The 13824-nt window shown below is 40.8% G+C and overlaps 1 protein-coding gene across 2 annotated transcripts in view; it reads left to right on the forward strand.

Annotated features, from left to right (window-relative positions):
* The window catches only part of KALRN (kalirin RhoGEF kinase), a 506307-nt gene that overhangs the window by 217041 nt on the left and 275442 nt on the right, over nt 1–13824 (forward strand). For both annotated transcript variants that reach the window (XM_032693924.1, XM_032693926.1), the window contains exon 7: nt 10284–10406. In XM_032693924.1, coding sequence (XP_032549815.1) covers nt 10284–10406 — 123 coding nt within the window. The remainder of the gene's footprint in view (nt 1–10283; nt 10407–13824) is intronic.

A 13824-nucleotide genomic window follows, 5' to 3' on the forward strand; every position in this document is an offset into this window, starting at 1 on the left:
GGCTGATGGGTGTTTTGGCGCCATGGTCAGGCTCTGGCATGTGGTGGTTCTCCCCCCTGGGAGGAGAGGCCACCTCGTGAAATCCAGGGGGATGCTGAGAGGGCAGCGAGACCCAGTGCCACCTGTGGAGCCACCTGTGCCCCTGCACCAGATGAGGACACTGCTGTCCCAGCTCCGCGGCTTTGCCAGCATTGAGCAAAACATTGGGCTGGGCCCGGAGAGTGGTGGTGAACGGGGCTGCATCCAGTTGGTGGCCAGTCACTAGTGGTGTCCCCCAAGTATCAGTGTTGGGTCCAGTTCTGTTTAATATCTTTTTTGATGATTTAGATGAGGGGATTGAGTCCACCATCAGCAAATTTGCAGATGACACCAAACTGGAGGGCAGTGTCGATCATCTGGAAGGCAGGAGGGCTCTGCAGAGGGACCTGGACAGACTGGAGAGTTGGGCTGATTCCAACGGGATGAGGTTCAACAAGGCCAAGTGCCGGGTCCTGAACTTTGGCCAAAACAACCCCCTGCAGCGCTACAGGCTGGGGACAGAGTGGCTGGAGAGCAGCCAGGCAGAAAGGGAGCTGGGAGTGTGGATTGACAGGAAGCTGAACATGAGCCAGCTCAGGTAGCCAATAAGGCCAATGGCATCCTGGCCTATATCAGTAACAGTGTGGCCAACAGGTCCAAGGAAGTGATTCTTCCCCTGTACTCAGCGCTGTGTACACACCTCGAGTGCTGTGTCCAGTTCTGGGCCCCTCAGTTCAGGAAGGATATTGAGGTGCTGGAGCAGGTCCAGAGAAGAGCAATGAGGCTGGTGAAGGGACTGAAGCACAAGTCCTATGAGGAGAGGCTGAGGCAGCTGGGGTTGTTTAGCCTGGAGAAGAGGAGGCTCAAGGGAGACCTCATCACTCTCTACAACTCTCTGAAAGGAGGTTGTAGCCAGGTAGGGGTTGGTCTCTTCTCCCAGGCAACTATCAGTAAGACAAGAGGGCATGGTCTTAAGCTCTGCCAGGGGAGGTTTAGGTTAGATATTAGGAAGAAATTCTTTACAGAGAGGGTAATCAGGCACTGGAATGGGCTGCCCAGGGAAGTGGTGGATTCTCCGTCCCTGGAGGTTTTTAAGATGAGACTGGATATGGCACTTAGTGCCATGGCCTAGTAACCACAATGGTAATGGATCAAGATGATGATTTCAGAGGTCCTTTCCAACCTGGCTGATTCTGTGATTCTATGATTGAACTGGTTGATTCGTGGGATGGGGAAACAGCCAGTGCACAGGGGTAGGAGGGCTAGGCCCCCCAAAATCCAGCAGAAAGCTGATATCCGCTGCTTTCCATCTGTGCACAGATCTCAGCTCCAGCCACAAAGTGCCATGACATGTCAGGATTTTAAACCTATGATTACACCACAGCTGTATCTTTGGGTTTCAAACATCGGTAGGTTTGCTAGTGGAAATGCCATGATTCTGGTACAAAACAGTAAACACCCATCTGGCAGTTTTTGTTTTTCATGGCAGCTATTTGGAATGACAGGAATGTCACACATTCAGCCAGGAATAGAACCAGGGTCTATAATAAAGTCACCAAACTTCTATGGCGTTTTACAACCAAATGAAAATTTCTTCTGAAAACTGAGAGGAAGATCCCTCATATGGGAACCCACTGTGATGTTTTCATAATTTACACTGTGGTTTGCATTCACGAGACTGTTGTCTGTTTATATCTTTTAGTATTACAATTTGTGTTCAGCCAATGAATTAATTTGCACTTAGACAGTAAGAAGTACTCTGTAGATGATCTGTGCCCAGGACAGGCCATTTCCATTTTAAGGAACAGAAAATCCTTTCCAGGAATGCCTGAGTGCTTGATGTCACTAGGTGTGGTGGAACGGTGCAATATTTCAAAAAGCAAGCAAACAACACAGACATATAAAATACGCCCAGATATCGTTAGTCATATTTATCTGTTTGGGAGCTGTAATTTTCTCCCATCTTCAACAATAAAATTTTTGCTTCTTTGTTCAACATTATAGGAATCACATGCTTTGTGCATGGCTGTGGCTTGATATCTGTCAGGAAAAAAATACACAGATCTCTTACTCTGGCATTTAGTAGGAACATTCAGTGTGAATATGTTGGAAATGGTGCTCTGATATAAATACAAAGCTATTTGTCACGTCACACATCTAGCTAATTTTCTAGTGGGTTGACAGTTGGGCCCATTGTCTGGAATAATTTAATGTGCTGAAGCTTAAACTTACTGTACTCTGTGAATCATATACACAGTTATTTATAATGGAAAAACTGTGTTCATGCAGCATTGAGGTTACACAAATACAGCTGTGGGTCTGAATCTTCAGCTGGTGTAAATTGGCCTTGTTGGAATGGCATCAATTTATCCTGGCTGTGGACCGCTCTGAACACATGTGAAAGGGAAAGATCTGGCAGAAATATTGGCTTGTCCATCACCATCTGTAAACAAGAGACAAACACAAAAACAAACACAACATTGTATTTAGGCCCTGGCTTAGCAAAGCATTTAGATGTACGCCGAGTTCTATTTTAAAGCTACAAGTAATTTGGTTTCATTAAGGCTGTATTTATAGAGTGGCGACAGGAATTACAGCAGATTGGGGCTTTTTTTCTGTTGAAGCAGTTTTCATCAAATTTGTTGATTCATGAAAAAAATTAAATGTGCTATCAAAGTTTATTCTGGAGCCATTACACTGCTGCCTGATGACCCTTCACATACCCAGCCCAGTGTCAGGGCGCTGATGGACATTGATGGCCCTGACCAACCTCACCTCCAGCTTTTCCACAGCCCTGCCCTGCCAGGCCATGAGCCCTGCTGAGCCAGACACTGAACAATCAGCTGCTTTTGTGGCATGACCTGGGACCTTCCTCATCCTTGTGGACCTGTGCTGTGGTCACAGGGCTGTGTCTGAGTCTGGTTACCCTCACTGAACCTGATCCTGACCTGCTGGTTGATTTCATAGTCAGGAAGCTTGGACTTGTTTGGCCACCAGAACTTGTGTGATGATCTCTTGTTTAAACCTGGTTACTATAAGCTCTCAGGGGCTGTGGGACAGGCTCTGATTACTGAGGGCCCCTGTTCTACCTGCTGGTTCTTTGTTTCTGGTTTCTTGCCCCCTTCTGGCTTCTTGCCCAGCTAGTCTGGGCAGCCAGAATCAGCCCTCTGTTCCACTGAATTTAGCTCAGAGCTTAATTGTGGGGATTTTTCTGTTTTCTGGGTAAATGTCCTGATTCTTCAGACTGTTGACATTTCTCATGTGCTCCTTCATGGAGATGTTGCACTTCTGTTGGCCTTTTCCAGGCCTTTCCCAGATGTACAGGTGACCTAGACACTAGTTCCAATTAAACTGCAGTTCTGATTCTAGTCTGGATGCAATAGGGGACTTTCTTGATTGTCTTTTATAAAGATAGCTCATATGCAAATCTTTCCTGGATCAGGCCCTTGCATGTCAATGCGGACGGTGTATGTGCCACAAATCTGTTGCACAGTATTATTTTTTGTTCAAGTACTGGCTAAATTCAATTGCAAAGGATGTAAGAAATATGTCTTCATTTTTGTTTAATTGAATTGCTGTGAATACTTGAACTCCCTTAATGAGATAGGAATAGACCTTGTAGCTGGAAACTTTGTAAACCTCAAGAGAGGGACTCTGGCAGTTACTGTTCTACGTGTGTTATTATTTTGTTTATATTGTGGAAACATATGAAAACGAACTTCCTTAGCTGTAGATGTTCTCAGAGTGGAACTTTCCACTTTCTGTTGTAGATTACTTAGTTTAACACTGGCCAGACAGTTTTGAAAATCCAAAATGCACATGGACTCTTATATGGACCTCTCTTTAATAAGCAATGTATGCTTATCTCCAACCTTTCCCAACCTGTGGATCATGGATATTAAATGCCAACTTAGTAGTTGCTAAAGGTATTTGATAAAGCAGATTTATGGTTTGAGGACTCGAATTTGCTATAGCACTTGCTTTGAACAATTGTATGGGGTCCACGAATTGGAAGAGATGGAAAACCACTAATCTAATAGAGATTTAATCTGGCAAGACATTCTTTTAGATTGCCAATATTTTTCTCTTTGTTAGCAGCATATGGAGGCATGGTGGGAGAATGCATTTATGCCTGGTGCATTACGTGTGAGACTACCAGGAGTTTATTTCAAGACCCTGCCTCATATTTTTCCTAAGTGCTCTTGAACTTGCTCTTATTTGGAACATCACCCAAGTTATTCTTTTCAGAGCAAATCCGGTAAACACTACTGGTCTTTGATACTATTTACGCAGGAGGCTGCCAAGAGAAAGATGGTAAGTACTGGTGATCCAGTACTTGTTGCTCTTTCATTTTTATATCTCCTTTTCTAAAGCTGATGCCAGAAGCAAAGGTTATCGTACATGATTTCAACTGGAGTATTTCCAGCAAAAAGAAATCAACATTCCACAAAGTGCTACTAGGACCTTAGTTGAGATTGAAAGATATCCGAACTAGAACAAATGCAGAGAGAGGCTGTGTGTCTTAAGATGAGTTAAAAGCACTGGGCTCTAGTAAAACAAATAGCAGGAGAGACAATGAACCCGCAACAGTCCACACTGGAAAAGGTTAAACACCTGGGAGAAGAACTTTTTTAACTTGAAGGAAAATGTTAGCCTAAGAGTAAATGTGTATAAACTGGACATGAGTCTTATTTAGGTCAGAGAGTGTGTGATGAGTTCAGTAATGAGCAGAAAGTTTCTGGAGCTGCTTCTCATAGGAGGAGCTGAGCTGAAGCACTTCACTAGTTTTCAGGTGGAGCTTCATCCCTTTATGAAAGGAAATTTTATACTGTGGTTAGCTGCCAAAAGCAGTGATTGGACTTGATCTGTATGTCCCTTTGGGACCCTTTTCTTTATATGTATCCCATATTGTTCTTCGAGACGGTGTGGTTATAATGGTTATCATTCTGCCCTTAATTAACCGTATGAGTTTGATATTTATAGTTCAGAACTTACAGAGAAGATGATTTGCTACAAGCTGGTTCATAATTAATTCCAGCCCTCGTACAGTGTTCAATAGATTTGGGATTTATTATTTTCAGCATGTATAAACAATTTCATTAATGAATATATTCAGTTCACTGGCTGCCAAAGCCATGAAGGCTCTAATCCTCCCATCAATAACACTTGGCATAGGGTGTGCTGCCAGCTCTGTGCTGGGCACATCATCCTGTGGTGCTGTGCACCACTGTTCCAGAATCCAGTGCTAATGCTTCTCAGCAAGCTCTGACAAAAGCCAGAGAGCAGAGGTTTTTATCTGAATGATGTTATAAATCTCATTTTATCTGAGGTAGGGCTGGACTGTGCACAGGCTGCATACATGCTGTTCCATATCCGTGTTTCTTCTCTGTTCTCAAACAGCTGTTCTCACCCTGTACTCGCGAGCCTGCCAGATGTTACAAATCCAGGGAAAGCATTCTCCCTCGGCAGGACTTATTCATGACCAGCTTGAGACCTGCTGTTTGGTCTAACGCTTAACCTGGATTTTCTAGTAACTTATCAACTAGGATGACAAAACATGAGGTTAAGAACTCATTGTTGCCAGCAGGACTGATGTCGGAGATATGATCTGATACCCTGATCTCAAGTGAAGTGGCCTCAAGACCACATGTGTAATAATTACTGGTGCATATATGATCACTAATGACAGTCAGGCTTCTCAAAGCACTGGGCAGAGACCCTTCGGATCATTCTTAGTTCTTCTGGCTCTCTCATAAAAGTCTAATTTCCTTAATTAAATGTAGCGCTTAACATTCTTCAGCATATGCATTCAATTTCCTTTATGTATTGTTCGAAACGGGACTACAAGAGATAATCACATCGAAAGTTGATCTTCTGTTTTAAGTGTGCTTAACTCCTCTCCCCAGTATCTCAGTCACTGGAAAACTCCAAATGACTTAACTGGTCTCCAGGTTATCTACAGCAGTGTGGAGAAGTGCTAGGTTGGGAGACATTGAGGACATTTGGTTCATGTGTTTTTAGTGATATAATGTCCAATCTTAGTTATTTTGTGCTGCTGTTTGGTGAGAATTCATGAATGCAGGAATGATTAGAAGGCTTACAAGAAGAATTAAGTCACTGGCAGTCATCATAACTCCAGCTAAGAAGTAAGTCATGGGAATAATGAAAGATTCAATAATTTTATGATAATCGCTTGGCTAGGTTTGCTAAGACAGTCTTTTTCATGGATGGTATGAGATCAATTGATACAGTGCTGTGTGGCAATGTTAGAATGACAAAGGAAATCTCAGTTTGCTGAGACACTATATCTGGTTTAAGCTGATCTCACAGAGCACATTTGCCAAATTTTGATATTTACTGTATTAAAAACTCACTCCTTTGACAGGGAAACTAACTTGTCAAAGGATCTTGAATGTTTTTTCAGGAGCCCAGATTAGCCCCTTGAAACTGGAGCAGTCCTCCCAGGGTTGAGTGAAACAGCAATTGTTGGGTCGGTGCCATGTTCACATCCGTAATGGTGTGTTTTAATTAAACAAACTAGGCAACACACTCACTTCAGGAACACAGGAAGCATCAGAGTTTCTCATGTGGAAAACAAGTTTAACCTGAAAGCTTTCAAGAAATATTGCTAGTAATGTGGGCCAGGCCAGACAATGTTGACAGACCTTCATATTGAAACCTCCTGGCCACACACTGCAAACCTGCTGCAAACTTTCACAGCAGCATCACAAGTCATCTGACATCTGGTATTTTCAGCACCTCAACTTTGAGTCATATTATTATGAGAATTTTTTTTTAACTCCATTTTAGACTTTGTGGTCAAAGAAAAGAGTTTGAAAACACAATCCATTAGATCTCAAAAGCAAATAAGACCCCATTTTTAGGTATTTATTTATTTAAATACCACAATTGTTAAGGAAATCTCATGACCTGTGGGACTGTGTAATACTGACTGTTTCCATGCATCTTTGATTAGGAGGGTGAAAATACAAAGTATTCCATGATGCCAGACTCCCAGTACTCTCTTCTGGGTACTTGGGAAAATGTCTACAGTTATGTAAGTATTAAGCAGAAATGCTTGAGAAGTCTCTGAAGGAACCAGCCCTGGAAACCAAATCAGTGTAGATACAAATCCAAGCAGTACTGAGCTCAGGCTGTGCTGTTTTGAGGGTCAAGTTGGCACTTCTACACAGCATGGGACTGTGCTGTGCCAAGGTACCAGTTCATCTGGAACTTCTTTGGGTACCTCAGACACACTATTGCATTGCTTAAGGCTGGCACGTCTGCAATCTTGAAAAGCCCTGGCTGCTGTGTAAAGCAAGACTGTTTGTAAATACTGCTTGTTATTCATTAAGACTCAGGAGCAATGTGTGTTCTCAGGAGCAATGCGTGTTTTCACAGAGCAAAGTCATCATTAACCCTACTTCTGCCTCTACTGAATCTGCATCTTTTTTACTCTGCACTTGTTCCGAGACATCTTGCTTGATTTTCTCCCAGCTCCAAACCACGTGAAATGCAAACTTCTTTATTCTCTGGGCATTTGTGTGAGATGTGAGAGAGTCAGAGCAAGACTCCAGATCATATTGATAGGGGATAATTTGCTACAGGCATAGGCCAGCTGAAAATAAAATAATTTTTTATGAATAATATCATAGAAAGATGCAAAGTCTAAACTGAAATTGAACCTCTTTCAAAATCTGTTATTGGCCATGGATAGAAGTTTAAAAACCATATTGTTTTTATGGTACAGATTTCATCATCAAAGTCTGTTGCTCAGTGTTGCTCAAAACTCTTGAAGGACATCCTTTAAACTGTTGTTGTGTATTTTGGTTGATTAAAAAAAAAGACAAAAAAAGATTAATCATCTCCTAAAGTTCCTTTCTTTTTCCTCATAGTTTACTATTTTATATTAAAAGGCAGAAGCATGGTTTAACTTAAGCTGGATTCTCATCCAACAATATGTGTGTAGATTAGATGGAGGAAATGCTCCCTATCCACAGAACAATAGATTACTTGTTTAAATTATGTGTCTTAAAAAGATCCTGATTCGGCTTTACTGAGCATAAAATATTAAATTTACTGTTTATTTTTAGTGGATTGCTGCCAGTTTTCTTCTCCCTGAATGTCTTTAGATTGTTTAAAACATTAAAAAATGTTCACATCAAACATATATCTACTTACAAGAAATCTCTGTTGGTCTCTCAGCAGAGACGTAAAATCTTGTTGTTGGGACATGAACTTTACTGTTATGGAATTTTCCTTTCTTTATTAGCTTTAAGGCTTTTCTCTTCTTTTTTTTTTCCTCTAAGACCGCAAGTGTGGCAAATTATTTTGTGCTAATGTTGCTTATTAAATCTTCATAAAGTGAGAAAAAGGAATCCAATGAGAAAGCTTAAGATGTCTCTTCAGGTGTACTAGGTTGTTTTGTTCTGTTTAATTGGCAGTAATGTTTGAAACCCTTGACCTCATCCTTGCAAAAATATTGTTAGTTATATTTCCTGAAAAAATGGTGATAGGCCTGATCAGCTCCATGGGTACAAATGAGAAATTAATTGTGTCATTGATACCACTTCGGACTTGCGTCTTTGTAACCTGAACCAAAATTGGCCTTTAGGACTATTCATCAACACAAAATACAAGCTGGTGCAGACTCTGTAGCTGCAATTGTATTTTCATAAAAGGTAAAAAGTCAGGCATATGTGACAGATTTTTGGGACCAGGTTAGTGTAGCATGTCTGGTGACACTTGCAGTGTTTATTTGCCTTCTGTTGGAAGGGATATTCAATATTATCTTTGCAAATCCCCTGCACAAAGCAGTGCACTCCAGTGCTGAATGGAGTGCTCAGCATGAAATGTTGCTTTTACTGCAGGAGTCGTAGGTGCCCCATACAGGGCCTTTTCTCTCCTCTCGGAGAGAAATCTCTACAGGGAATGGGGCAGCGACCCTGAGCAACTACAGCAACATACTGTGCCTGAGCAGGGGGCTCCGAGTGTTCTTCAGCTGTCACAGGGCTAAAGAACAAACCAGCTCTTTACTGGAAGACATGCAACTGTTACAGCAAGGATCTGGACTCATTCTGTGACTGTAAGGTGGCTACTCAGAAGTTGCATCACTGCCTTTTGACCCTAAACCACTTTCTCTAACACCGAGGACTGTACTCACCTGAGCTCTGCTGCCTCTATAATTAGCTTTTCTTTTCTTATAAGGGATTAATGATTTAGGGTTTAATTTGTTTATTTTTTTATTATGAAAGAGTCCTTATTAATGGACAGTCCTCTACCTTGCTGGGATGGAGATGAGGGAAGGTGCTTTGAAGGGATTTTGCAATAAAAATATTTGCAGAAAAGAAGAAATCTGAGATTGTATTTGCCTGCAGAACTATAGTCAGGAATAAAGAATGAAAGGCTCTCACTCCGAATGCATTTAGTCTCTAATACAACACAAAACACCAAAACATAAATTCACTATCTCCTACCTGACTTTTGACAGCTTATAATGAATGAACGTGCTGCAGATTGAAATGTCACATTAATGTGCTTCAAAATAAGGAATGAGTTCTGTCAGCTTTATTCAATATATTTCTATCTGTGTCTGAAGTACAGAACAATCCATTTTGCTTGGAAATACATTTGGAAGTGGAAGAAGTTGAAATGTGTGTTCTTTGTAGATATTAATATAATACATTTTTTTCTTTTTCTCTCTTCATTCCCAAAAATAATAAGTGGAAGATAGACTAGGTTCTGGCTTAGGAATTGCAAAGACCTGGGAAATATAAGTGTCGGAAGTCAACTGGCTATTTGAATGTAACATTTGGAAACTTTATGTACAGATGAAAAAGAAAAGGGGTTGAGAAAATTGCATCCATAATGTTTATGGAATTTTTGGTCCATTTGTGGATTAAAGGTACTTTATGAACTGCTAGAACTTTGGTCAGTGAAGCAATCCCTGATTGTAGTTTACTTATAGGAAAAGACTATGGGATCAGCTTTCGGAGGAACATGCTTTATGAATGTTTTTCTGGGTCTATCATTCTGTTAATAATGAAGTATGATGATAACTTCAATGCTTCCATTGCTCGACAACAGTTTATTTTAATGAGGAGCATAGATGAGGTGATTTTGTCTGTGTTGCATATACATCTATGAGCATATACATCTATGCATATACATATGAGTCATAACATGATTTTTATATTTTGCACTGTCTCTCATTGTTTCCATCCTTGTCTAACTATTTTTTCCCCTTTATCTTATGTAACTTGTAGATGTTCGACTGGATCAGCCACAACAAAGAGTTGTTCCTGCAGAGTCACACGGAGATCGGTGTGAGCTACCAACATGCCCTTGACCTGCAGACCCAACACAACCACTTTGCCATGAATTCCATGGTGAGTTGAGAGCATGATGTGAACAACACATGAGTGAGTAAAGGGCCCACACAGGGGGCCACCTCCAGTTCAGAGAGCACTGTGGAACTGTGAAAGGTGAAGGCAGGAAGGTCAGGCTGGGCTGTGGTGGCAGCCCTCATTCTGCAAACAGAGCGTTGCTCTGTCCACCCAGACGCTGATACATGATTATTTCCTTGACATAAGTTCAGCACAGTTCTGTGGAGTTAGTTTACATTCTGGGGAGAAAATACAATATTTTTTAAGCTTTGACATTTCTTTGATGGGGAATTATTGAGAGCTATAGGTGACACCTTAATAATTTATGTTTCTACACTCCTACCCTGCTAAGGTACTTTTTAGAACCTTGAAAAAGAGACAATAATCAAGCTGTCAATTGTGGCCACAGTAGGATTTTGCCTTTTTCAATTATTAATCAGGCAGAATTTTTGAATGCAACTAAATTTACCTTTTTTCTTTTTTAAAAAAAAGATCATCACTATACGTTTATAAGTGCTTTCCTCATTTACTTATTCCTTCCAGGCATAAGGTGTTTCTTCTGGAAACTGCTCTGCTTTCAGCACAAAAATGAGGACAGAGTGTATTGATGTTTTGATTGTTGCAGTGGGTTAGAAAGATGCACGTATACCCCCTGCTGCAATTGCACAGTGCAGAGATAAGCCCTCTCTGAATGCTCTCTGCCAAGTACACCAAAGCTTGCCCTCAGTAAACCAGATTCTACAGGTGAACCTGCTCATGCTCTGCATGGTCAGACTACAGTTGCAAGGAGCTGAGACCTCAAAGGTGGTGGTGATGTTAAAGTTGAAGGTGTAAGTCACTGGAGAGCCACACCTGCTGTGCTGCTCAAGGACAAGGTACTGGAGAGCAGTTGTCTGAAATGTGAAAAAGAGGTCCTGGCTGCCTGAGGTTGTTAAAACCACACACGGCTTTCATAATGCTACAGGCATTAAGCTTGGTATTCCAGCCAAATTCCAGCTTGAATTCCACCCCCCATTTGCACCTAGCTGGCTGTTTTCCACTTAAAGCACTGTGCCCCACTAGGGCATTGCATAACAGTGGGAGATGAATAAATGTTTATAATGCCTATTAATGTATTTATTGTGATTATATCTGAAAGAAGCAGTGAAAACCAGGCTCTAGGCACTGATTTATAAGCTTGCCCTCACAGTGCCATCTAGCAAAATACAGGATGGCACTGTCTCCATATAACACTTGCTGCTCTCAGAGTCCTAACAAATAAATGTGTCCTGGAGGTTAGTACATTAAAATTCATTTGGCTTATGAACGATGCAAAGTTGGTCATAATTCTTCAGAAAACACCAATAAACAGTCAAGCCGTGGAATTTTCCTTTATTCTTTTTTTGTGGTACTAGATGGTATTATTTTCTTAAAATAGCTGGAAATTAAGCTTGGAAAGGGATCATTGCTATTAATAGAAAATTAACAAGTGTCAGGGATGGTCCACCTAATGGAAGAAAAATTGTTTTCCCCCATTCTTCTTCCATCTGTCCCCAAGTACAGTAAGAGATGATGCCCAATTCTACCCTATTTAATGGGACTGAAACATATGGGAGAATCCCAAAATGTAACAAACATGCCAAACGCTATGTATGTTCTTAGGTAATCCGATGTTCTTAGATATTCCTATAGGAATATAAATCAAAAAGAGCAGACAGCTGCATGTCATTTTTTATATGCTATTTTTTGTTTAACTTTAGTTGAATATTAGACCTGGAATCCCCTCTGATGATGGGGTGATGTCTTCTGTTTGGTTTTGGATCGTACAGAAAGCAGGAACAGTGTATTCAACTTAAATTTCCATTTTAAAATTTCTTATGATACCCTTTCTCAGTAGGAACTTTTTTAAAAAATTGTTCAACAGATTTCAGTTGTCAAAGAGAGATTAGATAATGAGTTGTGGTATTGTTACTGCAGTGTGGCAAAGTCAGGTTAAAAAAGACTACAGAAATATTTCAGGATACAGAAGCAACTCAGGCCTATATTTTTCTTTTTTTTTTTCCTTCTTTTTTCCCCCCCAGTCTAAATGAGGCCTCCATGGTATTTTTTTGGCAATATCAGAGCTTTACTCAGTGATTGAAATTCCTCACAATCAAACAGGTTTTTAAAGACTTTCCCTATCGCTGAAAGGCCTGTATTTGGGCTGTGCTTCTGCACAACATTTCCAGAGGGTATTTCAATGCCGAGGTTACACAGGCTGGCACATGAGGTGACTTTTACAGCCTGAAGAGTGGAATTAAACAGGGCTGTGGAATTAACCAGGGCTGTTGTCCTGCAGAAGGCTGGGCATCCTATTTTTGAAATAGCCGATGTGGGGATGTATCAAACTGAAAGGATATTTGGAAAAATAGTGGGAAAAGTGTAATAACCGTAAGCTGCCGCTGTTTGAACTAAACTGAAGCTGCTGCTCATATGTCAGCAGTGATGTACTTTTCTTTGCTAGAAAAATGTGGAGTGAGTCCCAGTGTCTCCGCAAGTCAGCATTGTGAACATGAGGGTGTTGGCATGCAGGAGACATCACTTTGCTGCATTAGAGTGTTGAGCTGCATACTAGTCACTCCACAGGTGGTAAAGTGTGCAGGAAGAATGAGAGGAGTCTGAAACTAAAGCAACCCTTTCCTGTCTTATTTTTATGGCAACATCTTAGTTCACCTGTTCATGCTGCTGTTTGATTTCTGTTGGAAAATGACTAACCCATATTATCTGGTGATATTTATATTTCAGTGAGAGTAGTAGGTTTAGGCCACTGTTACACTTAGGTGCTGTACACTTCAGAGGAAGAAATGGTCTTTGCCTTGCTGTCGGTTCCCGAAGGCTCTGCTCCTACAATACTGATATACATAAAATACTTTTGCATATCAAGAATATTCTTGCATTAAGTTACCCACTGATAAATATGTGTGAAGCTAAGGATTAGGTTACATAATGCAAAAGGTGTTAGAGAGGAAAGTGTAGTTCTGGTGAATTTACTATTAGTTATGTACTTATTGGTGTTTATAGTCCAGTATTTCTCAATCCCTTCATGTAACACTTGGCTGCAAAAACAAAATGACAGGAATCCTTTCCAGTTTCTTTACCAGAGCAAGGGGATAATAATACCCTTAGATTTGTTTGTGACCCACGTAAGTCTGAAAACTTAAGATTCTAGTGAGTTTTAATAAGATAAACCAAACATTTAATTCATATCAGATTTATATCTGATGAGTTTTTCAGCTCTCTCATGCTAATTACAAAAGTCAGTATTGAGAGAGGAGGAGGACAAAGTAGCTAAGGATGGCTGTATGTTTTGCAGGGAAAAACCCTACAAACTTCAGTGGAAGTTGGATCTAATTTTGGATTTCTAAGGTGTTTTGTTTTGATTGTGTTTGTTGTTGTTTTTTTT

The sequence above is a fragment of the Chiroxiphia lanceolata genome, chromosome 7 (genome assembly GCF_009829145.1).
Source record: "Chiroxiphia lanceolata isolate bChiLan1 chromosome 7, bChiLan1.pri, whole genome shotgun sequence".
NCBI lineage: Eukaryota > Metazoa > Chordata > Aves > Passeriformes > Pipridae > Chiroxiphia > Chiroxiphia lanceolata.